We start from the raw sequence: 27,343 nt of genomic DNA on the forward strand, positions 1-27,343 counted from the left end.
TAGCACACTTCTTGTTTGTGCTCTATGAGTCTTTCATTCTTACCAATAGTTTATTCTTTTGTCTAGCAGCCTTCGGATTTTCCAAAGGTAACTAAACAATTGCCCAAACTGACACGGAGTGCTGTGACGCAGCTGTGCCTCAGGTCTGGACGCAGGCTAATGATCTGAAAGCCAAAATGACTCCCCTGAAGAATGACATTTGATTGATTGACTCCACACCCAGCGAGGAGCCCAATGTGGGGCTTGAACCCATGACTCTGAGATCAGGACTTGAGCTGAGATCAAGAGTTAAATGCTTAACTGACAGAGCCACCCAGGCGCCCAACACGCCTTATCTTGAGTGAAGTAGACATTAGTCCATTAGCCACGCTCGGCTTGTGGCTTCCATATTGGGCAGTGCAGTTCTAAATCAAGGATTGTTTGCCCAAGAACTAAACAATGAACTATTATCCTGAGCATGAATCACCTGCCCACCTAAGGTTAACTAACGTTCACAGCATTAGAATTGCAATCCGGGGGCACCTTGGTGGCTCAGTCGGTTAAGCATCTGCCTTCAGCTCAGTTCGTGACCCCAGGGTCCTGGGATCAAGCCCCACATTGGGCTCTGCTTATAGTAGGGAGTCTGCTTGTCCCTCTCCCTCTCCCTCTCCCGCAGCTTGTGCTCTCTCTCTCAAATAAATACAGCCTTAAAAAAAATTGCAATCCAAATGCCCCAGGAGAATTACTTCACCCGGTATAAAAAGCACACATTAGGTACTTATGACCTGTTTATTAACCTTGAGTAAAGCAGTTTCTTATTACCCAAGAGTTACTTGATATGTAAATTGGGGACCATTTCCTCCAATACCTGATTTTTTTTTTCCTTGTTGCTATTACACTTACATTACTTCAGCAAATTTGGGTGTGGAGCTTGCCAGACTATGCCTGTTTCTGTGTCCAGTCAGCGACTGTGGCTTCCTACTTTTGTCCCTGACCACAGCAGGACCTCAACCCAGGGTGGCATAGACTTTTGAACCCTGCCACCCCCCACCCCATGCCACCATCATGGTCTGACTTAGTAGTACACCTTCTCGAAGAAGTGAGGACACTCCCAGATTCATCCTATGCACGGGCCTTCTATAGTCCTCTTATCAGGGAAAACCTTTCTTCCCACTGTGTGTCTCTAACCCACTTTGCCTGTGGAGGCAGAGAGGTGTGAGCGTCCCTTACCCGGGATTGCTGGTGCTTCTGGTAGAAGTCGGTCACGTTAAAATCACCCAGGTTGACCAGCAGGCCTCGCTTACACATCTCACAGGTCTTCACGGCGCCTAGATCCATTCCTTAAATTAAAGAATTCTTTGTTACATGTAACCCTTGGTCTTTATGTGTTCACACTCTGGGTCTCTTTGTGTTGACATTTTGGGAGTGAACTCATGTGTATTATGAATTCTGAGTTTCAGTGACTTTTTTTTTTTTTAAGCTAGCCATCTTCTGTAGAAAAGGACCTCGAATTCAAGATCTGGAAAATTTCCTTCATAATCATTTTCATTATTATGCAAGCTTCATATGAGTGAAATTCCATGACTTTTAAATAATAGGTCTTGCTGTCTGTTTAAATATAAACATACTGGTTCATAAAATTGGAATTGCTACATGGAGGCTGAGAGTCTGAAACACAGGTGTTTGCGGAGAGAGTGAATATTGGCCTGTGTTGTTGTTTCTGACAGACCTAACACAGGTCCAAGCAAATGAATAAATGAGGACCAAACTGACGGCAGAAGCTATTCTCAGTGTGTGGTTTCAAAATCTGTCTTTACGCTCGCCCAGGCGACTTCCCACCTGAGAAAGTAAGGGAGCCACGGGCCACGTGTGGGAACCGCCACAGCAGTACCCCTGGCCAGCACCTGAGACCAAGCTCAGCCTCATCCGGGAAAGGAATCTTGAGAAGCCTTCCTTTGTTGCAGTGGTTTTTTTAATTTTTTGTTTTTAAACATGCATTCTAGATCAGCACTTTTTCTCTGCTTATCCTAGTCCCCAAAGCAAAACTGAAAGATGCAGGAACTGTGCTGTGTTGAAGCAAACATTACGCTCTGCGTCTTTTCCCCTCACCTGGGTGCTGCATTTTTGCTAATGCTGTGCGGGTGTTTATTTTATGCATTAGCAAAATAGAGGACTGATGAGTTATCTGCGTGTGTTTGGTAAAGATAGGGTTTGTGCCGTTTTAGACCCCAGTTCTACTTTGCCTCACTGGGGACATAAAGAAATAGTAAATAATAGAGAACTTCAAAAGACAAGGATAAACGGTAATCCCATGTCTGCACTTTGCTTGATTTTTTTTTTTTAGCGCCATTCTGTAATACCTTAGGCTTCTGAGTGTCCCTTGGGTCTTCCAATCTGATCCCACTCAGCACACTCCTACTGACATTGGCATTTACAAGCATTTAGCAGGGCTTCCGTTACACATTTCATGAGTAATTTTTTCCTGCGCTAAATGTTTAATTGGCCTAAATTTGCAGTAAGATAAAACATCGCATGGCAGAGTCATTAGCAGTCGAGATCCCCTTGTTTCCTCCCTGTCTGAAGGACGGAGTACCCAGCTCACTGTGGGGAGATGTGTTTAAACAACTTGCGTGGTGCGCCTAGGTTTCTCCTGCTCAGGAGGATACTCAGGGGGAAAAAGGGATCAGGCAGGAGACAGTTAATCTGATCATTCCACTGTTCATTCCTCTTTCTCTCCAGGGGGTGTGGCCACACCCCGTGGGGACAGGATGAAGCTCTTAGGCCCCCCTCCCCCCCAGGCTGCCTGGAAGAATGATAATCAAGGAGGAGAACAGAAGAGGAGAGAAAGAGGATCCTGGCTATGGGGTAAAAGGTTTTCAGGGAGTTGTGTCTGAAAGACACCATTGCTATTTGTCATTGAGTTCTTGCATTGCTTTTCCCTGTGTTTTTGTTCAAGTTGCCCTTCTTCCCAAAACCAAGTTTTAAAGAAACCCCCTGTTCTCTGCCAAGAAAACGCCAGCTGACCTAGCCATGTGGCTGTATTTAGGTTATAACCTCCCCGGGGAGCTGAGAAGGGGCTTCACACCCAGTTACAAGATCTGCAAAAGACAGAGCCGACAAAGCTGGCACATGGGAATCTCTTTATCTAATATGGTTCTAGAAAATTAGATCAGTGCTCTTTTCCTGCCCCTACTGCAAAATTGCAGCTTGGCTCAGTTTCTTAGGTGACACCCTCCTTCCCCCACAAATAAAAGGAAGCGGAACTGTTTTTGCCAGGTGTCCATGAGTGGGCATGGCTTGCTGTGTGCTCGCTGAGATTCAACCACTGACCTATTTTAGTTTCCTTCCTCCTGGGAGGGAATCTTAGCATCTCTGCTCAGGCGGGGTGGGATTCAAGAGCAGACTCCAGGATTCTTCTCTCAGACTTGGAAAACTAATTCATTTCCCTCCCATCATTTAAAGGCAGCATTTAGTCCCGCTACTATCCATCAGGGCTGTGAACGAGAACCCTGGGCTCTGGGGGTGGGGGGCATGGCTCTCCTGGCTTCCGCTCCTGGAGGAGAGAGAGCTGCTATCCAGGCTCTGAGACCAACACCGTGACGTCTCGTTAATTATAGGGCGATGCATGCTTGCCGCCCTTCCTTCCCCACCTACCTGATGTTATTTTCACTTTCAGCCACTTTTTCAGGCACTCCTGATGAACAAACCGCAGGCTTCCCACACAGCCGCAAGGCTCCAGGAGGGGGTTGGTTGGGGAACCCCCGGCAATCTGACAGATGCGACACAGGTCTCCCTCTTCCTCCTCCGAGTCCTCCTCCAGGAGACTAAACGGAAAACAAGCCCCGGTGACCAGGGGTCTGCACAGTTTCTACAGACTACAACTACTAATACTACTTCCCAGGATGTTAAAGGGAGAGGCCCCACCAGGGCTCCCCAGGCTCCCCCACGGCTCCCTCCAACCCTACTGAAAATTCCTCCTGGTGACGGATAGTACGTGCACGGAGCCTTGTATCAGGCTCTTTGGCAGTTACTGACACGTGTGAGCCGACCGGAAGAACCACCCCTACCACCAGAAATCTAGAGGTGGGGGACAGGGCTACAGAGGAAGACCATGCAAAAGGCTGGGAGCCCCTCTCCCAGTTGCGGCCACTGTGAGGGGAGCCGGTGGTGTGCCGTGCTGGTGAGTGTGTGGGATCTGCAGGCGGGGGCCTGGGTTTGAGGCATGCATCTGAAATTTGTGAGTTTGAGGACTCTGGACAAGCTTCTCAGGTCTCTGTTTCCTCACGTGTAGAGCGATGTGATGATAATACCGCCACTACCTCGCTGACAGGGTCGTGGGCAGACCGGATGCCATGGTGACGGTGCAATTGTTCTGAAGACTGTAAAGTGCATCTAGTGTCTGGGGAAGCGTCTGCACACAGACATCACTCAACAGATGGTGGTCGGGTGTTGGCGAACCAATGAACCTGGACGTGAACTCACCGATAGCACCACACTTGGCCAACAAATTATGCCAACTTTCCAGGATGTAAGCTGCTGGAATCTGATACAGATGAAATTATGAAAATGTAAGCAAATATGTTTTTGTCTAATAACTGATGATTGGAGACTAGCGGTCGACGTTCATGTAGGGGCTCTAAGAAGCCTAAGACTTGTTCGTTAGGATCCTCATGGACTAGGGGCTGTCTGGCCAAGGAAAGGAAACTGGCTAGAGACTAAAATCAAGGAAGAGGAAGAAACAGGCATTGCTCAGTTTCTCCAGAGACCTTCCTCCCCAGGAAAGGGAAGTCAATGAAAAGGAACAGAATTATAGTTTTCCATTATGGGCACAAACAAAAGAAGAGATATACCATATTTTTCAAAGACTCAATATCTCCAAGATGTCAGTTTTCCCCCAGAATAATCTATAGATTCAATGCAGTTTCAATGAAAATCCCAACAAGCTGAGTCTGAATCATATATAATCAAGGGCTCTTTTTTTTTTTTTTAAAGATTTTATTTATTTATTCGACAGAGACAGCCAGCGAGAGAGGGAACACAAGCAGGGGGAGTGGGAGAAGAAGAAACAGGCTTACAGCGGAGGAGCCTGATGTGGGGCTCGATCCCATAACGCCGGGATCACGCCCTGAGCCGAAGGCAGACATTCAACCTCTGTGCCACCCAGGCGCCCCTATAATCAAGGGCTCTTAAGGAACAAAATGGGGAAGGAGGCTTTGCGCCATCGGCTACTGAAACTGATAAAAGCTACAGACTTAAGATGATGCAGGATTGGATTAGGAAAAAACAAAAAGCAACAACAGCCAGAACAGAGAGCTCTGACACAGACTCGGACAAGAAAAATACCAATCACAACCCATAAAGAAGTTGGATGCATTTGACTTCATTAAAATTAAGAATTTATTTTCATTAAAAGACCTCAAGAAAGAGAAAAGACAAACTACAAATTGGGAAAAGATATTTCCAACACGCAACTGTTAAAGGATTAGATCAGTGGCTAGAATGTTTAAGGGACTCCTAAAATAAAAATGTTCTAAAGGAAAAACGGGCAAAAGATATAAATAAGTATTCTACAGAAGAGGAAACACAAATGGTCATTTGATATTTAAAAGAGCACATAAAATGCCTAACCTCATTAACAGTCAATGAAATTAAGTGTAAATTGAAGCCACAATATCATTTTATTCCCATTAGAGAGGCAAAATTTTGAAAAGCCAATCAATGTAAGTGCTGGCAAGGCTGCACAACAGTATACATTACTAGTGAGACAGGAGACGGTCATCACTGAGCATGGCGGAAGGTGTGCTAACCTCCAGCTCAGCAATTCCACCCCGAGATGAACATCCCAGAGGACTCTTCCCATGTGCACCAGGAGACATTTGCAAGAACATTTACGCGGCACCGTTTGTAGAAAACAGTAGAGAACCCCAATGCCCATCAACAGAAAATGGCTGAATTGTGGTACATTCATATAACGGAATACCTCGTAGTCGTGAAAGTGAACAAAGTCAAGCCAAAACTATCAACAAGGATGCCTCTTGCTAACGATGCTGGGGGACAAAGCAAGTCACAGAGGAATAGATATCCCATTTCTACAGAGTTCAGAAATAATGGTAGCATTTCTACAGAATTAAAAAGTGTGCACAATATATTGTTTATACATATATATAAATTTTTATGTGGTAAAACCAGAAAGCAAAAAACTTCCAACAACAACAAAATTAAAAGCAAAGGAGGGGCGCCTGGCTGGCTCAGTGGGAGTTGCATGCAATTCTTGATCTTAGGGTTGTGAGTTCAAGCTCCACACTGGGTGTAGAGATTACTTAACTAAATTAAAAAATTTTTAAAAATTGAAAGCAAAGGAATGATAAATGCAATGCCAGAATGGTTTCCTGGGGACAGAAGGGGCTGGGAGGATGTAGATGAGGAAGATGAGATAGGGTAGTGGGTGAGGGCCTCAAGGGCTCCAGTAAAGTTCTATGAGCTGGAAGGTAGGTACCGGGATACATGGGTTTTGTTTTATTTCGAATTCGCTAATTATCTGCATGCATTAAAGTAACCAAGGGGAAATTTTTAAAGAGTGTAAGTGGCATTGAGAAATGGGCTTGAAATATTAAAATCAGGTATAGTATAAAATATGAGCCAATGTGTACTAAAAATCGCATTTATATGCAAAGATAAAAGACGGGAAGGGAAGTCTTTTTGTAGTGCTTATCTCCGGATTATAGGATTACAGGTGATTTTTCTTTGAAGTTTATACTTTTTGTATTTCCAAAAATGAACATTTCTGAGATAATAAGAAAAGCATGACGTGTATTATATATGGGGAAAAAAGGTGTCTGATAAAGTACACAGCTCATAGCTGTTTAATGCATTGCCACGCTGAGACGGGGATGCACTTTTAAAAGAAATCATTTCTAGCCCAAAGGCATCACTTTGGGCTGGTGGAAGTCCAGACTCCTGACAAGTGGGTCTGAAGGTGTATTTCTGGGTAGGTGTAAATGGGAGCGTGAGAGGCCTTTTGGCCCTTAACCGTGGGTCCGTGTGCTGGTAGCTTACATAACGTGAAAAAGAAAAGGTCCTGCCAACAGGAAAGTTACTTGTTCCTGCAGTTGGATAACAATCCTAGAGGAATCGTCGGGGTGCATCCTGTGTCCTGTCTCACCCTCCTGCACGCTCATTCACTGCCATGGAATTTTCCCACTTGCAAATGAATATCAATTGGATAATTAATGGCCCAGATGAGCCATACTAACATACACAGAGAAGGCTTGCATTCAAAGAATCCATTTCCAGATCAGTAAGCCAACATTAGGGCGTGGTAACAACTGTCATAAGGGAAAGGGTCAAATCCTGACATGGTGTCTAATGACGGCTTTAAAAGGTATCAAATTTTGCAGTTGTGAAATATCCTCAAATCATCTTACAAGACAGTGAAGATCAAAGAAAAGGGCAATCCACAAAAAAGATCTTATTTCTCTCCCATGCATGAGAAAGAGCACGGAAATGGAAGCCGTGGTTACCCCAGCACGGCCCTGCAGAGAACCCAGGTAACCATGGTAACTGGTTGGGACCGGACTTTTGGTTGGAAAGATTCAAATTCTAGAGCTGTTGGTTGGATTTGCACGAAGTCCCAGGAGAGAGAGCTGGTGAACTTCAAGTGTGGAGTGGTTCACGCTCTGGGGAGATAGCAACTTTTTCGTAAAAAATCCTGGTTCCTAATTGCTGGTGAGAAGAGCTAGCTCTACATAGCAGTCCCAAACCCCTGATGTCCAGCAAACTTGCCTTCCTTAAAGTTATGGTATTCAAGGAAAAAACACTTTGGGAATACTGAAGAGATTGAACTGTAACACCAAACTTTTCCTCATAGATAGATATATCCCAAGAGCAACAAAATAGACAATTTCCTTGATATGAACAATCATTAGAATGCCAAAGAAGGGCCTATCTATGATTTAAAATTCCCATGATGCTCTAATGAAGGCACTGCTTATTTCTACCTGGGAAGCATGGAATTAAAAAAAAGTATATACATCTAATTACGAAAATTCCTCACCTTTCTTGTAGTCTCTTGAGTTTCTCAGGGTCTGCCTTTATCTTAATGGCTTCCTTTTCATCCATGAAAGCAGACTCTGTCGTTCTGTTTCCATTATCATTTTGATTTGGGAAATCAGGGACCGCAGAGAAAGTAAAAGGTATGTTTTCTTGCACGGACCCAGGCACGTGCAAATGGCCTTGTAAGTTCATTCTTGATGGAGAGGAGCTGGAAGACTCCACCAAGGACAAGTTGCTTTGAGGATTTAGTAAGAGGTCTTCTGTGTATAATGGAGCCTCCTGAGATGGGCTTGTTAAAGTAACATCTTGTCCCCTGACATCAAATTCATGTGCACTGTTTACTGGAAAATAACTATGGTTTTCAGCACTGACAAATGGATTCCTATTTCTAATGGGGGACAGTGGTCGACGAACATTAAACCTTGAGTTTCCCTCTGAGTCTGTGCCGTGAATGAATGTAGATGACGTTGACAAGTCTACTGGAATAAACTCTCTCATAGCTGAATGCATGAATGATCCAGGAGTGTTATAAGATGAATTCACTGGTGATCTTGGAGCTGTTGATCTACCAGAAAGAAAATAGTCAAGTGAATTACTAGAACTGTTTAAATAGGTGTGCCATTCTCTTTCATAATCGTGGGTACCAGGCCTGTCTTCCACTGAAGTACGATCTCTAAAGACATTTTCAGCATTGAGGTCACCATCTAGACTAGTGTTGGATTTGGTGTCCCATGAAGGAAAGGTGCTGTTCTCATGTTCACTGTCACCACTGTCATTCTCTTTAGGAGACCCCCCATCGGGTGGCTTGGGGTCTTCAAACACCCTTGGCCCAGCAGGAGGCGTCTCTGTCACAGGCTCCATTGCATTGTTTATTCTTAATGAGCCATGACTAGACTGACTGGACTCATTTCTTCTTACAGAATTAACTTTGCAATTTTCAGGGTTTTCCTCAAAATTTTTATTTTTGGCCTGAGTGGCCGATGTCCCAAGAAATCGACTTCTCTTATGATTGGGAGGAGAACGAGGTGGGTGCATACCAACCAACAAAAGTTCTTCCTCCACGAGGGTCTCTTCTTCCGTGTCATCACCTTCTCCTCCAGGGTTTAAGGATAAAATGGAATAAAAATCTTCATCTCTGAACCTAAATGGTGCCCTTCTTGGTCCTCCCATGGTGGTGGTTAGGAGCGGTGGCCCCAAGGACCCACTTAACACCTGAGGGCTGTTTGCTCCTTGGAAGGCCTGAGATAGGCCTGGATGCGGCTCATTCTGGGAAAGAGCACTTGGGTCTCCTTTTTTGGCTCTCTCAGGGGTATTCTCAGTCATGGTCATTAGCTGTGAGGATGAGACTAAGTTTCTTCTCTCTCGAGTTGGCCTCTTCAGCTTACTGTCACTTGCCCACGTTGGGCCCTCTTGTGGAACTACTGGATCTGCATGGAGACAAGACAAGTGGATCATTCTCCTATAGGGGCTCAGGATGAAAGACCTCTAAGACCAAGGGTGAGAGTCCCTCAAGGCAACAAAGAAGCCTAGGGAAGAAAATATGCATGGTTACAATGGCTGGAGGTACAAAAGGAGGGCGTTAGAGTTAGCTTCATTTTACTGCTTCTTGGATTCTCCTTTTGTGTATTTGTGGAGCCCAGGTTGGTTCTAGGGAGACCGGGTGACCCCGAGGATACAGGTCTTTTCTGTGGAAGCTTTGGGAAGACTGTCCTGTCCAGGTCAGCCAGAGCTGATAATGGGTAAATCTCAAATGATGCTTTTCATTCCAGTATTTATGGAGAAGGAAGACCAGCACTCCAGGAATAGTTTCTACAAAAACCAGCAGTGACCCATCATCTGGATTCATTCAACGTGCGTTTATGACACTCCTGCTTCATACACAGCTTTACAAAATCTTAAGGAAAGTATAATCTACCTTGGCAGATGGGAGAGAAGGCTCTAGAAGCTGGTGTCTAGTTACCCTGATGATTTTGGTTACATTTACTGCTTAGTGCCATAAAAATTATAACTCTCTGATGAGATGCTTGCCTTCTCTTTGTCACTAGTCCCCAGTCGATCTCTAACCTCTGGCTATGACAGAATTCTTCCCCCTACCCCCTGATTCTAAAGTATGAAGAGATGTCCAGAGAGGAGGCGGCAAAGGGCCCAAATGGGTGGGAATTTCTAGTGGTGAAATCTTGTCAAAACTTGCCTCATAAAGATAATGAACAGGCACTACTTATGGAGGGCTTGTACCGAACGGGCCAAGCACCATACTAACTGTATTACCTACACACATTTCAGCCTCGCAACCCTATGAAACAGGTGCCACAATCACACCACACTCTAACTGAGGGCACCAAGGCTTAGGGAGGTCCCACCACTTACCCAAGATTGTATTTCTAGTCAGTGATGGTGCGATCATTCTACCTCAAGCCAGCCTGATGCTCTGGTTTGTGTTCGTAATCCCTACCCTGCATCCCCCCTTAAGAAACTGGCTGGCCTTCCCACTTCCTCGTGAAAATGAGAATCCGTTTAATTCATTGTGACGTTGTGTGTGCTACTCAGGGATTTTTACCCTCTCAGTGCGGGTAGGACACTGGAAGTACTTCTCCGACTCCACTTCCCTTTGTTCCCTCCTGGCATCGGCCTTCCCGCCCCGCTCCCCTCATGCTGTCCTGCAGAATCTAACAAGGCGCTGCCATCCTTATCGTTCGTTCGGCTTCTAAAGCCACTCACCCCATAGAGGGGACGGGACTCCACGGGTGCAGGAAGGCCTGTGTCGGTACTAGCTCGGGCGAGGATTTGATTTGCAAATCCTCAGAGCATCTGGCCCCGCCAAGGGCCAAGTCAATACTGACTCACTTTAATTGAGGGCCTCCCGGGGAGCGCCAGTTTCTAATGTCCTAATACTCCGTAAGCCTCTTATTGTTAACTGCATGGGACACTGAGCGATGCGGTGCGCATTTTTACTCATCAGCTCTTCCAGAAATCAGTTAAGCTCTCCTCTCAGGCCCCTTGTGGGTTTTAGAAACCCCAGGAGGAGACGCATCAGCAATTCCAGGAAGCCCTGAGCATCTGGCTGTGTATGCATAGGAGTGGAGCTGGTTCGGATCGCGTTCCGAGGGACATGTGCTCCTATGTGACCCACTGAATCCTCTTGACAATTTTTTGGGGGGGGAGGGGGAAGTGATAACAGGAGGTTTGGAAACGCAGGCTCTGGTTGATTACTTTTCATTTTGAATTGGATGAAGGGCCTCAGAGATTAGCTAAGGAGTGCTGCAACCCGAGTCTTCTGGTCTGTCCAGGGACGCACAGCGGCCTCTCTGCCCTGAGCCAATTTAGTTTGGGCTTCGGAGACACCTGCACCAAACAAGCAGTTAGGAGGTGTCACCCAGCGACGCTGGCTTCTGAATGCCGCAGGACGGCTCCTGGAGATCCCAGTACACCCCAGGGAGTGCATCTCCACCCTTCTTTTTCACCACCACTGTCTTCCTCTTTAAAGGCTCAACCAGCCTTCCCTGGTGTGTTTCCTTTAAAAGTGGCAGACAGCACCATTCTATATTTATGCTATTTTAACCTGATTTCTTACGTCTGTCAGAGAGGGAGCAGATTTCATAGCTCTGGGGCTGGGAATAAAGATCCCCTTTGGTATGCCCAGATGTGCTATTCATAGACCAGGCCCTACAGATTCTGCCCGATGCCTCTTGGGCCCCCTGTGGACTTCAGCTCAGAAGGGAGGGCCTCCCACTTCTGGGAGTTCGACTCCGTGAGACTGAATGTTCTAGAGGCAACAAGAGGAAGCCAGAAAAAGCATCTGTCTGCCCTCAGGCTATGTCTTTGGTCTAGATTTCTTCATGTGCTTGACCAACCAAACCAATGTTTCCTACATTCCAACAGCCATAGACTTTTAACTTTTTCCTCTGGTTCTATAAGTCAGTCAGTATTCATTTGGAGAAAATTTGGAACTTTCAGAAGAAGATGAAGAAGAAGAAAAAAACCCCACAATCTAAAGCTCAGATGGCAAGTGCTCCTGTTCTGGAATTCAGGGGTGGACTGCAAACTGAAGACCCCTGGGCTATTTTCATCCCACCATAGTGCTTTGGCTCAGCCTTTGAACACAGAGTTGACCACCTTTAGGTGGAGGCTGTCTGTGCTGGTTTACCTCAGTCCCCACAGTCTTGGTTATGTGTTTCTCCTGCCACATCCGCCTGTTCCCTGAAGGCATTTGAATTTACAACTTCAAGCTCTCTTACCTAGAAATACTTATTCAAAAAAAGCCAAAATTGGAATATTTGGATACATACAACTTTATGTCCTGCTTTCTTTCCCTAAACTTTTTATTGTGAGCATGACCTCCTGCCATAAGTTCAATTATTTTGTAAGAACAGGATAGTAAGTACAGGTTAAGACACATGATGTAAATGTATCCTAATTTAACTCTTCTCCTATTCTTGGGTATATAAGTTGCTTCACCGTTTTTTGCTGATACAAATTACCCGGTGATAAATGTCCTCGTTCATAAATCTTTGACTACATGTCTCATTAGACTAGATTCGCAGGTGTGGTCGAATTGCTACGTCAAAAGATATGACCCTTCTAAAGACTTTTCACACAGGGTGCCAAACTCCGGTTTGTACCAACTCACCCTATAGGGGTGTCTCATAGATGTGTCACCAGCAAAGCATGCCAAGTGCTTGGCAAAGCGTCGGACACAACAGTGCCAGGAAATGCTACTCATTTCACTACCAGTATTGAGTATTATTTTAAAAACCTTAGCCAATTTGGGAGACCAAATTGATCTCATGCAAATTTATACGTACTACTTAGTGAGATTCAACTTGGTTTGTTTTTTTTTTTTTAACAAATGTTTATTAGCTACCTGCATTTCTTCTGTGAAATTGTCTGCTATGCCTCTTCCCGTTTTTCTATTAGGGATGCGTGTTTTTCTTATTGATTTGTAAGAGCTTTCTATATATTACCTCTTTGTCACATTTGCTTCAAGCCCTTCCCTGATCCAAGTCAAACGTCTGGCTCCTACTCCAACTTATGCAAACCACTTTAGAATGTGAGAGAAAGAATTAGAGACTAGTGAAGACAAAATTGGGGGAAGACAAGGAACCCTTATCCTTATGTAAGAGAAAACTGAATATATACCAGAGAATTGGGACAAATTGTCAGTAAATCTCAGGATAACAGGACATGTCTTCTGTATACAGGCAGAGGATTGTATGAGCCTCATGGGTTCCGGAACATTCCATGCACGAGGAACCTCACCTTTCAGATAATATTCAGGGGTTTGCTAGGGCCACCGGGAAGATGGCAAGGGAGAAAGTAACAGGAGTTTGTGCCCACTAGAGCTAGGTGCTGGTCAAGGTATTATTTCCTTTAGTTATGATAGCAAAGCAGCATGGTGGATTTTATTATCTGAATTTTAGACAAGGGAACTATAACCCAGAGTGTCTACTTGACCAGTCCAGGCTCCAAGGGTGGGAGGAAGAAGCCCTGGGAGGAGTTAGAAGGGAGGTCTGCCCTTCTCAACAGGAGGCGTTAGACCAGTAGGAGCCTGTGATATCTGGTTGCTATAGATTCACATATGCTCTCAGTACCCCTAATCCAAGCTACCCAAGCCACTAGCACATTCTACATTTACAGGTGTCCACTAAAGCATAGACCACATGTTAAAATAAAGCCTACTACATTAATGAGTGGTGAGGAAGAGGGATGTTCAGTGGTTTCTCCAAGGGGAAGACTAGGTCCATGGCAAGGTTGGCTGTCAAGTGTCACTTTCTTTAAGTCCTACGGAGGTTCCTTGGGTCCTATTTCTTCTGCCACCACAGGCGAGGGTAACATGGTCTGTGGAGCGGCATGGGTTGGGCCTTTGGATGCTCAGGACTGAAAGAGGAGCTTGGGTAGATCACCAAAGCAGTGTTTGGAAATAAAGCATATATTTATTTTGATGTTATTTCTTACACATTGAGATCTTGACACCCTGGGTGGGAGGTGAGAAGATCCCTGTGGGACGTGAGCAGCCTGCCACCCACAGACACCCATCCACCCCTCCTGGGCCAGGTGAGATATCCCCAGAATTGCACACTGCTTCTCCACCCCTCATTGCCCACCCTGACCCCACCACCCACCACCCAGATGCCGTCTCCAGAAGCCAAATCGCTGGCCTCCACTCAAAACCATGCACAGGCATGCTTAATGGAATAAACGGGAGAAAAAATGAAAACTCCCTGCCTGCCCTACCGTTTCCTGCCAGCCTCTCTTGGAGAAGGAACTATATCCAATAGTTTGCCTTCAAAACCTGTTAAGCATTTCATCTTAAGGTACACTCTCCTCCACATAAAAGCCCCTGTGTCTAAAAACCATACAGAATTCACCAGGTAACAGCGCAAGTCAGTTCTCTGCGAGGACCAAGATGCGTGAGCCATGAGTCCTTACCTGGTCCCCTGAGGGCCTGCGCCTTCAGTCTGCTTCTGTCCCCTGGCACTCTTGGGCTCTGCGTTTCTGGGCTGACTGTCAGTCTCCCCAGGTTTGGCCTCCTCTTCCTTGATAAGATCTGTGGTGCCTCGGCTGCTGAAAGGTGCAAAAGCTTTTCAATAATTCATTTTTTTTTTTTTACAGGGAAACAGCTTCTGGATAAAGAATGCTCAAAGGGTTGCAGCAGTGGGGAAGTTAAGAGACTGGGTCCAGGTGGTCAGAGAAAGAGCTGGATTTGGAACGTGGTTCTGGGACCTTGGAGCTGTGTGAGCTTGGGCAGATCACTTCACTTCTAGAAGCCTCAGTTTCCCTACCTATTAAATGAAAATAATACCGACTTTGCAAGGTTGTTATCACCATGAATAAAGCTGCAATGCAGGGTCTATAAGGGGTGTATCCTTTTGCTCAGAAGTGTCTAGTTCCCATTCATAGATGTTGGGATGGTCATGTTGGAAACACTGCAAAGAACCTTCTGCATTTGGGACACAAAGGCCCTCTCCCAGCTGCTCTTCCAAGGTTGAATCACAGCCTGTTTGTACCTGCATAGCCTCAGGTGGTTTATTAGCAGCTCACATGGCCTTCCAGAAAGGTTCCAGGCATCTGGGCTATCAAGTATACCTGTTTTCTTGGCTATGTGCTACCCACCACTGTGCCGGGATGATAAACTCACAGGAAGACGGTAGCTGGAATGCTAATGTGGATTGAGTTCCCAATGGATATTTTTTTAAAATTCCCATTTTCAACTAGGTCGCTGATGGTTTGAAGAATCTCACATTTCTTCTGTGCCTGTATGAAGCCTCAGCACACATGGAGTTTGGGGCAAGAGTTCCGGTATTTTCCATGCCCCTCTGCAAGTTCTTGGGTTTACAAGGCAGTTAAACTGTGAATATCTGAACTAAATCTTTCCAAGAAAATTTGCCTGGCTCATCCCCTCTTGGACAGTTCAGAAATCTCGCAAATAACCCTAGCCAGCAGGCAATGTGGGTAAAACTGGGACAGTCCTTGAGTTGTGTGCCAGAGAGCAGCCATTCTTGGCCCATGCAGACAACTGGATTTATGTTCCAAGGTGTAAGTTGTGGTTGCGTGAATAGTTTTCATCCAGCTTCAGGAAATGAATGAAAGTTCTCCATGGCGGCTCGTGAAGCTGAGGTGAATACAAGATTAGGTACACCTGCTTCTCCTGATGGGCCCCGGGAGGGGAAGGCACTCCGTTCTGTGCCTCTCAAGACAGAGGGGACCGTATTCTACTGAGGATGTGCTAGAAAGAGGGGCTGCCGGTGGGGCAGGCTCATGTGGGGCGGGTTGGTGGAGCCTGGAGAAGGGACCAGAAAGGAGAGAAGGGAGTTCTCCAGAAAATGAAGATATATTCTTCAGGAGGTGTAAGGTGGTGATGAAACAGTTTCCCCAACCTCAAGGAGAGTGAGAGGGGCTTTACGGTATAGGACCCAGCACAGAAGAGGTGAGGGAGGCTCTTTCTTGGCACTCAATGTTTCTCTCTAGTCACCTAGGACCTCATTCCTCGCAGCACCCAGCAGGGGACAACTGCCTCCTGCCTCTCACCTGATGACAGAGCAGGAGGCAACAGGATTCTCACTGAGGAAGCAATGGAGGGGGGACCAGGTAAGGGGCAGGTTTGGGGCTCAGGTCCAAAGGTCCTGGGCACAGACATTGCACTTTGATTCTTAGCAGGGATCCCATCAGAATATTCACATTTCCTTCACACCCCAGGCAGCAGAACCCCTCACACGCCCACAGCCCCATGCCCCCAGCTCCCTCCATACCCTCACACAGTCCAGGGATGCCATCTTCCTTCCCAAGGACCTTTCTTCCCTAGCCTGTCCCAGCCAGCAGGGCCTCGTAGGTCTGTTTCCAGTTTTACGGCCCCTGTCTCTGCTCTGACTCCACTTTGGACAGAACCTTCAGGATTCCTAGGACCTTTAGCATTTATGTATTCTAACATTGCGTGAGGTATACATCTTTTCTCTCCTACTGGATGGTAAGCTCCTTAAGGATGAGGACCCCGTCTTAGCCAGCCTTGTGTTGCCTTGTCTCCTGTAGGACAAATAGTCGTATTGCTTGGCGTGATTTGCAGGGCTCCCAAAGATGCATTCGGCTACTCAGCGACTATAGGGGATTCCAAACGTAGAGCCACCTTTTTGTCGTGCTAAACATCCAAGATGACTTATGGGAACAGATTGTCTTCTTGTTCAAAAAATGCTTTCTTCAAAGCATCAGATCTTTAAAATGATTTCCAAAAATTACCATATTTGTCTCTGCGTTTCCAGCAAACTAAAGTCATAAAACTGAAAACATAAAACTGAGATTGTTTTACCAGGTCTGGCGGTGAAGCTGGTAGTATGGGCAGGAGCCTCTGACTTTGGGCAGTTTGAACCTCAGTATCTGCAGCTGTGAAATGGGAATATTCCTACCTTGCTGAATTATTGCCAAGTTTAGCAATGATGTGCATAAATGGCCTCCCTCAGTCTCTGATGCTTATTAGGTGTTCTAAGTCGTAGCTGCAGCTTCTGCCATAAACAGTTTACTACAACTGTTACTACTACTAACTGGGAATCTGAAGTCGCTCCCACAAGAGAACTGGACTGGACCAGAAACGTATTATGCAGGTTTCATCCGTTGAGAATAATCTATTCAACAGCCTTCATCACTGTGCAGTTCTTGCTGACTCCCTCCCTCAATCCTCTATAAAATCCAAAAGGCAAATAGCAACTCCCTTTCTATTATAATCTGTTCAACAAATACCTGTGTGCCTTTGCTATGTAATAATTTGAGGGTTCACAAAGATGAGTAAGACATTTTGGTCATGACCTTAAAGACTGTAATCCAATTTGGCTGCACCATTGATTTCTTCCTTGTGATACCCTTTGGATTCTATGGAAGGCAAACTCTTCACAAAACGTTCTTTTTTCACTACCTGCAATTACAGTCACAAATGAAGTGAGCTAGTCTGCATAGCTTGTCCGTACCCTGATTCCAGTTCCTAATCACCTAACCCTTACCCAAGTCGAACCAAACGTCCGACCTCTGGGGCCTTTCCAGGATGGTCCTCCCTGTGGCGTGGGACACACATTAACCTGCCAAAAGATGCAAGTTATATTTATATCGGAAGAGGAAGTAGGACCTCCTCTTCGGGGAGCAGGGCAGACCCTTTGCCTTCGAGAGAAGGCAGAGCTCTGTGCTCAGAAGTCTCAACACCCTGAAGTCTGTCAGGGAATTCGGGGGAGACTTTGGTTGGCTTTAAACCATGCCTTTGGCTAGTATCTGAGCAAGGTGATGCCTCCAGTAGCAAAGAAACGCAACGGCTGTTTAGATCAAAGGTGTCTGCCCTAGTTCTCGTGATGATGCTAGGACACTGTAATCGTTGACTGAATACCAGGAAATCGTTGACCAGGAAAGGAAAAAAAAAAAAAAAGGTAGTCATCTCCTATTTGTACAAGGCCCTGCTGACTGAGAACCAGGTCCACTTAACGGTCCATGTTCCTTCCATGTGCCTTATCATCATCCAGGTCTAGAAATCACCTGTCATACACTACCGTGGTTCTTGATAGACAAAGTAGAAAAGAAACAGAGAAAATTACAATTCCTACACCTTGACCCCCTCACCTCCCCGCCTCTTGACTAGGAGGTGCCAAGATTCTAAGAGATGCCTTCTTAAAAACGTATTGCTTCCTTTAGACCGTGGGAAGAATTACAGCTTAATCGCAAGAGCCGGGGCTGCCTTGGTGTAATAGGCAGCTTTCCGTACAGTCAGAAATAATAGGCCGCGTCTATTCGCCTCTTTGGGTGTGCTGGAAATGCGCGTCGGCTCACATACCCAGAGGAGATCTTAATTAAAGCTTAATTATGTACCATAAATATGTTTTATTTTGGAGCCCAGGAGGTGGGATTTTTGATTTGGGGAAATGTGGTGCCTAATAAGTAGGCAGGAAAGGGAATGTAAACAGTGACTGAGCCCTTTAATTTGTCCCTTCTCGGCGCGGTTCTGAAGGGGTTTCCAGTTCCAGCGCCAGCCTCGGGAAGCACCTGCCCCCCGCGCCACCCTCCCGGGACCGCGCGTCGTCGTCCGTGGCCTCGCGCCCGGTCACATGGCCACTGGCGCCCCGGGCCCCACAAGGGCCCCACGCGGGAGTGAAGAAATCAAAGGAGACTGGCAAGATGACGGGATTTTATTGGTCGCTCACTCCTCGGCGCTACGAGGAGAAGGAGAGAAGGGGCAGCAGCTGTGTCGTCTTCCTGCTCCCCTCGCCACCCCGGGTGGTTCATGACCTCGCCCTCTGGACCCCCCTCCCGTCCACCTGCCATCTGGAAGCCTCGTGTCGCGTCCCCCTCTCCCTGACGCCGCTGTGCTGTGTGCCTGGCCAAGGGCGACTTACCACACCAGGTAAATTTTACTGGGCCTCCTGGGGCCCGGCAGGCACAGCACAGGGCTCTCCGCCGGGGTGGGGCAGGAGACGGGGAAGTAGCCCAGTGTGGCTGGGGACTGGGGCACGGGCCCCGGAGACAAGGAAGGGGGGCTCATGAAGGAGGGAACGGGCCCCGGGGGGAGGGGGGAGGAGGGGGCCTGGGCCGCGGGGGAGGCAGGTGGCACGAGTGGCAGGAGGAGGCAGCAGTAATTGGAACTGGGCTGCCGGACCGGGGAGAAAGCAAAGACGGAGCAGTAAGGGGAATATTCAACACAGAACAGGGGGTGCTCGCTGCTGTCACCTGCACAAAAGAAAAAGAGCAGTCAGGAAGCAGCACTCACGGGGGGAAAGGACATAAAAAAGCCTGTGAATCAATCAGAACTCAAAAAGTGTTCTTCGGGGCTGGTGTGTCCAGGTGTCCTAGGGTCAGCAGCCTTGGCTCTCAGAGTCACTGAAGAGTTAATGGACGGACATGGCCTCATCATCACACCCTTTTCCAGCTAATAGTCTCTGGCGTCCCTGCCAGACACAAGAAAGTTCTTTCCCCCACCACGTTCCTGCGTGGAAGTGCTGGGTCCCTTCTCCTCTCCCACAGCCAGTCTAATTAGCTGTGCTGGCAGCAACATACGGTGGCTGGCAGGGTCTCACCTAGGTAAGGCTCTCCCCCCACCAGTCCTCCAGCTGTCCACAGGAGGAGGTGGTGGTCATGCCCTAATCTGGCCTTTCTGCTGCAGAGAGGAGGATTGGGAAAAGAGAAAGAAGCAGAGAGATCCTGGTGGGATAGTGGAAAGAGAAAGGGACCAAGGGGGAACAAGCAGGTGGACGAGGGAGGTGTCCAAGTGAAGTTAATGATTTGCTTGCTAACCTCACACTTAATCTGCCAACCTTGCTGGAGGCCGAGTCTGGGCACCTGATGGAGTCATGATCCAGAGAGACTGCCTCGTGCATGACAAATCTCTCAGCTCTGCCACGAACCAGCTGGGTCACCTTGGATCAACTGCTTACCTTCTCAAAAACTGTTTCCTCATCTGCAAAATGAGACAAGTGTTTTCTCTAGCCTTGTTTCTCCAAGGGTGGGGAGGTCCTCCTTCGACCACCAACATGGGTGTCCCCTGGGAGCTTCTAAAAATGCAGAATCTCGGCCCACCCAAACCTACTGAATCAGAACCTGCAGGTTATCAGGGTGCCCAGGTATCTCTCATCAACTTTAAAGTTCTAGAAGCAAGGCTCTGAGATGGATGTCCAAACCTCTGTGATGACAATCACCTGTAGTGCTTATTAGAGACGTTTTGCAGGTGGCTTTCATGGAGATTCTTAGAGATTCTGATGCTCTGGGTCAGGAATGGAAACCAGGAATGTGTGTTTTAACCAAGTACCTCCTTGCTGATTCTTATCAGAGAAATTTGGGAAAGAGTGCAGCTGAAATCAGTTCCAATTCTAAAATGCCATCATTCCAACCATCCAGTTGAAAACCACTACCTCCAGTATAATGAGGGGTGTGTTTCAGTCCTTATTTACTTGTGTCCTGTGCGGTATTTGACACGATTATCTGTTCTTTCATTTCCAAATGCCTCCCTAGGCTCCTCGAGTGGCTCCTACTTTTCACATGGTTTCTCTGTGGTTGTCTTGTCCTTCTGTCCTTTCTCCACATCATCTCTGCTTGCTCCATGCACTCTCTCAGGGAAGACACCGTTCAGCCCCCTTGCACTCCAGGCCTTTGGGTTCCTGCTGGCGGCCAGGAGCTGTCTGCTGAGCCACAGACCTGGATCCTCAGGGGCTTCCTGGAGTTTCCTTCTGGCCAGCCTGCCTGCCCCTCAAAGACAACACTCACGGAATGGGGCCCACTGTCTTCTTGCTTTCTCAGCCTTGGCAAAGGCATCCTTCACTGGCCTAGTTTTCTGGGCCAGAACTCCAGCTTCTCTTTAGATCCTCCTTTTTCCTTGTCCTCACACCCAGGGGTCATCAGGTTCCACCAGGTGTACTTCCTTGAACATCCTCAAGCCCAGTCCTCCCCTGCCCCACATCCCCTCTGCTTTTACTACAGACCCAGCCCTTCTTGTTTCTCTCTGGGTACACTGCACCTACAGTTTGCCTGGTGTCTCAGCCTGTCAGACTGCCTCACCCTCCACCAGCCCCCTTTCCATGTTGCAGTCTGCTTTTAAAAATGCCAGTTGGATTGCATTGCTTCCCACTTAGATCCCCTCCTTGGCTGATGCTCCAAGGCCCTGGGGCCCTGGGCCTTGCCTACCTGTACAGTGTCAGCTTTATACTCTACACTTCTTAAAGCCGAGCTTCTCAGACTCCAGTGTGCATACAAATATCCTGGAGAGCTTATTAAAGGCAAGTTCAGGTTCAGTAAATCTGGGCCGGGACCTGAGGTTCTGCATTTCTAACAAGCCCTCAGGTGATGGCTTTGCTCTAGTCCGGGGACACTTAAGGCCCAAGGCCCTAGACTACTTGCCATTCTTTGACATGTGGCTGTCTTTCCCCCTCTTCTTTGTCTCTTTCCTCCATGCCTTTGCATTCCTTTAGGAATTTCACCCCACTTGTTCCTGCCCACAAGCTCGTAGAACTTACCTTCGTAGGGACACATTTGTGTCCTGCCCTCCTGCTAAGCTGTGAGCCCCTGGAGGGCAGGTCCTATTTGTTTCATTATTTCTGTGTACCCAGCACCCATGCAGCGCCTGGCAGGTAAGTATGCAGTGAGCAGAGTGCTGAAGTGCAGAATGAATGGGTGATGGATGAGGAAATTAATGTATCCTGGTGTCCTCCTCCTTGGGACAGCAGGGCCGATTGGATGGATTTGCTAACATCCCAGAGGTACCGGAGAAGTGGATGACCTCATTGATAATCAAATAGTTAAAAAAATTTTAAGTTTATTTACTTTACTTATTTATGTAATCTCTACATCCGACATGGGGCTTGAACTCATGACCCCAAGATCAGGAGTTGCATGCTCTTCTGACTGAGCCAGCCAGGCGCCCCTAAAGTTTTTTTTATAACAAAGTTATAACCTCTCTTACATCTCAAACTAACATGGCTTTGGTTGAGCGGCTTATAAAAAGATGCCAACCCTGGAGCAGCAGGTGGTGGTGGGAGTAGGCTTCATAAGCAGAGGGAGGGTTGGGGACTGACCTTTACCTAAGGCCTAGGCTCTCCCCAAGATTTTAATCTTCCTGTCTACCTGGTGAGGTATGTAATAAACTCGATTTTACCGATGAGGAAACTGAGTTCAGAGAAGTTGCCTGCTCACATTTATAGGGCTATGCAGTGGTAGACCAGGAGGATTCTGAGCCAGGACTTCAAATTCTGGACTCTGTGACGTCCGTGAGCCCCACTGTCTCGAAAGCATTACCATAAACGACTGCGAATTGATTCTCTCTATAAAAATAGGAGCATTCACTTGTTGGCTGTTTTCTAACTTGGGCAGATGGCCTGGAAAGTTGTTGGACACCAGTGGACCTGCCTGGAAATTCATTAATCTTGGCCTTTCGAGAAAATCTTCAACAGGATTTATTTGCGAGGTAAGTTATGAAGATTTGGGATTTGCCTCAAATTTCTGTTCCAGGCTGCCCTTCAAATAAATATTTCCCAACTCAAAAGAGACCATAGTTATGTTAGATGTTTATCTTTTTAAATCTGAATTCACTGCTCTTTCTTAGCTTTACAAGAATACGTCTTCACGATAAGCCATTATTAAGCTGAATAGGTTTTGCTACTCCTACAAATGTGAATCTGGTAATGACTAACATTGAACTCAGTAATAAGTGAGGATAATTTCAGAACACTTGGCTTTGTTTTAAAGGGCAAGGTTTTGGAAGCAGGCTCCAGGACTCCATCCAGATCCGTTTTCCTGGCACATAACTAGGAGACGGTGCCCAAGCTCTAGGTGACAAGAGAGGGCACACTCATTTCCCATGTGCCTGGCACTGAGGCAGAGAGGTCTGCCGGACTCCAGGCGCCAGAACCCCACAGCACAATGGCCTTTGGATGCCTCTATGCGTCCTGGAAAGGAGAGGTGGCTCCTTTACAGCTCAGGCTAGGGCTGGGCGGGGTCTCAGATGCCGGCAGGAGTCCAGGAGTTGGAGGCCATCGTAGCTCCCTGCGCATCTCTGTCTCCCAGCATTCGCTGGGCCTGCAGACTGCTCTGCTTCTCACAGATCCATACAGAATTCTGAAGTATGAGTACGTAACTCTGCTAGGCTTCTCTCCCACCCTGTATCAGTGTTCACCTTGATCATGAAATAGGATTTCTGAATCCATTGCTCATCAGACACAGCTGAGTCTTGACTCACTGCCTGAATTTTCCATGTCTTTTTGGAGATAAAGCAAATCTCTGGCTTGGTGAATGCTTTCTGATTATTCATTTTTTCCCCCTTTTGTGTTTTGCTTTGGAAATTCAGGGTGTAGTAAAAGTGTCTGTACCTGCATTTATATCAGGATTTTAAAAATACAACTCTGATTTTTGGTAAAGGGAAAAAAGATTGTGGTGGGGGGGGGGACAACATTAAGACAAAGAAAATATGGTTTCCTAGATCATTCTCTAGTGAATACAGTTCTCACATCCTAGAGGTCATAATGCTGTAATTTGCCATGTGCTTCTGGTATTGGGCACCGTTCTAATGGAGCATATATTTTATCATTGAATCTTTACAGCATTCCTAGCAGGTAGGATCTGTTTTCACCCCTCAGTTTACAGATGAGGAGGCAGAGGGACAGAGAAGTCACTTGCCCAAAGGCCACATAGCAAATAAGAAATGGGGCCCGGATGCAAATCCAAGCATTTTGACTCTAAAGCATTTGCCCCCCACTACACGGAGGGATATAGCACGGAGAATCACAAGCCAACTCAGCAACAGTCCCGTGGAAGATAGGCACTTAACTTAAAATGTGTGAATTCCTTCTAATCGAGTGTGAAGACCAACGAAAATCGGACACCTTCTCAGTTATACATCTATTTGTAGAGGGCACCACTGGTTCCTATATTATAAATAGCATAGGGGTTCTAGATGGTAGTTCACATGGGTTTGAGGAAAACCTCCTTTATGTCCATGGGTTATCATTACATAGATTTGCAGGTAAGGCAGGCTACATTTCCCGGCTATATTATTGTGTTCACAAAAAGTCTAGCATAGCTCAGTGGGGGAAGGTTAGCCTATCACACAGGTGTTCAGAGGGATATCACTGGGTTTGATGCTTCAATTCCGCACAGAATCCCAGTTCTGAAATAGGACGTTTTGGTGATTCACTGCCGACTTTGGATCACCCCCAGGAAGCTTTAAGAAAATATTTCTCTACGGAGGTGAAGAAAAGCAGGAACCTGTGAATTCACCTGGTGAATTGGATCAACGTGTCCAGATAATTCAGGCCCCAAATCTTCTTTTTCTCCAAGAGCAGAGTACTCGTTTGAATTTTTTCTGAGTCGCTAGCGCCACTCAACTAGACTTTTCCTGAAAAGACTCTGCTTAAATTCTCACCATGTCTCTGGGCTCTGATTTCACTGTGCTAATTAAGGAACTCGGAGGGTGCGTCTACACATGTTAAACGAGTGGATCTGAACACACCAACGCTTTGCTTTTGGCCAGCTTCGTGAACGCAGTTTGCTGCACAACTGCTTCGGCTTCTGTGGCAACTGGCATCAATCACAGGACTGCTAGCCTCGCTGGACAGCCGGGGCCCAGGCCAGCTCCTGCCTGCATGGATCTTGGACATGGTCTAGGGTCCTAATAGGACAATAAAGCCAGTGCTTTTTAAAAGCTTTTACTGCAAGTAACATCCTTCATTTGATGAAATAGATATCTTTCCGCCAACTTGGCTCTCTTGCCTAAACCTTGGTGTTTTCCAGGCTAGTAATTCTTCAAACGTGATGTTTTGTAGAATGTAAAGTGAATTAATTCTTCCTTTTGTCAGTGTTGTAAGTTCCATATGGAGTTTGCTCGGTTAGAAAAGCATCTGTATTAATCACACAGACCAAAGTCATCTCATGGGCCTCAACTGTATATCTTAATGATTTTTCTCCACAGATGACAAAGCAGCCCGTGCAAATAACTACCCAGTTTTAGTAAGAAGGCTAGGAATTATATTGAGTGAATGGAAGTGCATTATTTGAACTTAAGTTCAATTTTTTTTCTATTAAAAACATCCCCAATTCAATAAATTACAACATATATTTTGATATATTTAGAGAATGATCTTATCTGCTCTATTCCATTCTTAAACAGCTGAATTAAAAACATACTTGCTATTAAAAATCTTCAAAATGAGAAATCATTAACTATTGACGATATTTTCCCTTGATTAAATAAGGAAAAAGAGCTTGGGTTTTGCTTGGAAGGACATTATTTCAGAAGTCAGTTTGTTGTGTGTGTGGTTTTTTTGACTTCATTAAAGCAACAAAATGTGGGTGGTTAATCTGAGCGAAAGCTGCCATTTTCTAAAAATGCATTAAGATTTAACTGGACGGGTGGTTGCATGACAAGAGCTATTTAGGATTAGAAAGTAGTTGTGATTTGTATTTAAATGAATCGCACGCTATTTACAAATTCTTCGGCAGTTAATTTGGATCGGTTCCATTCTACTGCAAGCAGAAGGCAGACCTTTCTGCCTAGTTACCCCAACTTCGAAGTCCCTTCCCTGAGGAATCAAGTTTGTCCTCCATATGTTGGCTTTGATGGGGATGAGCCTGGGGGACTCTATGCTTTCACTTAAATTTATCCTCTTTCTGGATACTATTAAATCACTTCTGCCTCAAGCAGAGGACTGGTCTCTGCTTCAAAGGCAGCTAAAGAGTGAATTATTTACCAAATTGCACAAAAGGGAGGATTTATCAAGCCCCTTTTCTCCCAGAGAGGACAACCCCAGAACTGGAGGACTTTATTACTCTCTTTCTAAGGCTATAAATTAAGGCATTCAGATGCTTTTGAAAGCTTCTCTTCATGCTCTTGCTTGAGTCATAAAATTTGATACCTGGGGCCAAATGCCTTTATCCTCCGCAGAAGGGTGAAGAAGATGAAAAAGTGCCAGCTCTAAGCAAGTGCCACACAAAGCCAACGATTGGTCAGAAAATTTGGGCAGTGGGAACAGTTACTCTACATAATTCACACCTCCTTGACCTGCTATTCTACCCTGAAATGAATTTTACCATTTGCATAAGATCACTGGACCCTCCAAAGTCTAAATCCACCACTTGGAGAACACTAGGTGTAGCCAGTACCACCCATCTGACTGTTGTCATTACCTAGAATACTGGGATTTTTGATTTTGTGAGTTTCAGTAACTCCGCCACTCACCTGAAGAGGGTTTGCTGGGACCTGCTTTCTCCATTTTCCTTGGAGTCATGGTACTTTTACGTTTCTGTTTGACTGATGTTTGGTCAATTGCTGGAAGTTTGGAATCACACTTAACTGCAGAACTCTTGGTGGATGGTCTTGGTTCAGTTAGAGGGTCCTCCTCACCAGAACCCTACCAAAAATGAAAGGTGTTTGAGTATCAGTGACCAAGTACGTCGTCTTTGCTATGCAGAGGACAGACGAGCTGAATGCATGGACCCCTTCAGCGTTAACGTGCTTACTATGCCCTTTTAGCAGTGAGATTTTGATAGACTGTATCCGTTTAGAAGTATCAATTAGAAATAATAGCAAAGTTAATGAGTCTAATTTGTAGAACACTATAAAACGAAGGCATTTCTATGAGTCTATCTCATAGAACATTATGAAAAGAATGCGTTTCTGACCCTCGCGTAAACCCAAACAGCTCAAGTGAAAGGCTACGTATGAAAGCAGGAGAAACAATCAATGCCCTTAAACTTCTTGCTTTTGTTATTTGAACTGCTTTGGGGTGGGTGAGGAACAGTGTTCTTTATGGTAATCATATACTTAACAATGAAAAAGAAATTTAGATAGTGTGTTGGGACTGAAAAAAATGGGACCTCAGTTTAATATTCTGAATTATTGGGTGCAACCTAAGAGAGACTAATCTTTTTAAAAGTCTCCTACTTGTCAGTCCTCTATAAAGAAGTCAGTATAAATCTACGCACAGCCAAAGCATGATTACTGCGGTGTCAGAGTAGCTCGGCACAGCCTTCCCAACACGCCAAAAATTATCCAGACATTCAATAGTTTTATACTTTGCCACAAGTACACCCACAAAGAAATAATAAACCGGTGTAAATGGCTATGGGAAACCTGGTCTTTAGAAGGGAGTTAAGTCCTACATTATGATTTTTTAGGTTTTTTAAGAAGATTTATTTATTTCGGTGGGGGAGGGGCAGAGGAGGAAGGAGAGAATCCTCAAGCAGACTCCCCACTGAGTGCGGAGCCCCAGGCAGGGTTTGATCCGGGGACCCTGAGATCATGACCTGAGCTGAAACCAAGACCCAGACATTCATCCAGCTGAGCCACCCAGGTGTCCCTCTGCCTTCTGGTTTT

The 27,343-nt window shown here is 46.1% G+C and overlaps 1 protein-coding gene and 1 long non-coding RNA gene across 3 annotated transcripts in view; one reads left to right on the forward strand and one right to left on the reverse strand.

The window, feature by feature from the left end:
- LOC117795657 overlaps positions 1-15,639 on the forward strand; it is a 29,619-nt gene extending 13,980 nt beyond the window's left edge. For both annotated transcript variants that reach the window (XR_004619748.1, XR_004619749.1), the window contains one exon: positions 14,641-15,639. This is a non-coding gene — a long non-coding RNA (uncharacterized LOC117795657). The remainder of the gene's footprint in view (positions 1-14,640) is intronic.
- Positions 1-27,343, reverse strand: part of MARCHF10 (membrane associated ring-CH-type finger 10) — an 80,719-nt gene that overhangs the window by 16,304 nt on the left and 37,072 nt on the right. Inside the window, exons 4-10 of the mRNA XM_019802609.2 lie at positions 26,203-26,378; positions 20,003-20,029; positions 16,290-16,367; positions 14,458-14,597; positions 8,033-9,458; positions 3,634-3,803; positions 1,210-1,319 (exon numbers count right to left, since the gene is read on the reverse strand). Coding sequence (XP_019658168.1) covers positions 1,210-1,319; positions 3,634-3,803; positions 8,033-9,458; positions 14,458-14,597; positions 16,290-16,367; positions 20,003-20,029; positions 26,203-26,378 — 2,127 coding nt within the window. The remainder of the gene's footprint in view (positions 1-1,209; positions 1,320-3,633; positions 3,804-8,032; positions 9,459-14,457; positions 14,598-16,289; positions 16,368-20,002; positions 20,030-26,202; positions 26,379-27,343) is intronic.

This window comes from Ailuropoda melanoleuca, chromosome 13 (genome assembly GCF_002007445.2).
Source record: "Ailuropoda melanoleuca isolate Jingjing chromosome 13, ASM200744v2, whole genome shotgun sequence".
Lineage (NCBI taxonomy): Eukaryota > Metazoa > Chordata > Mammalia > Carnivora > Ursidae > Ailuropoda > Ailuropoda melanoleuca.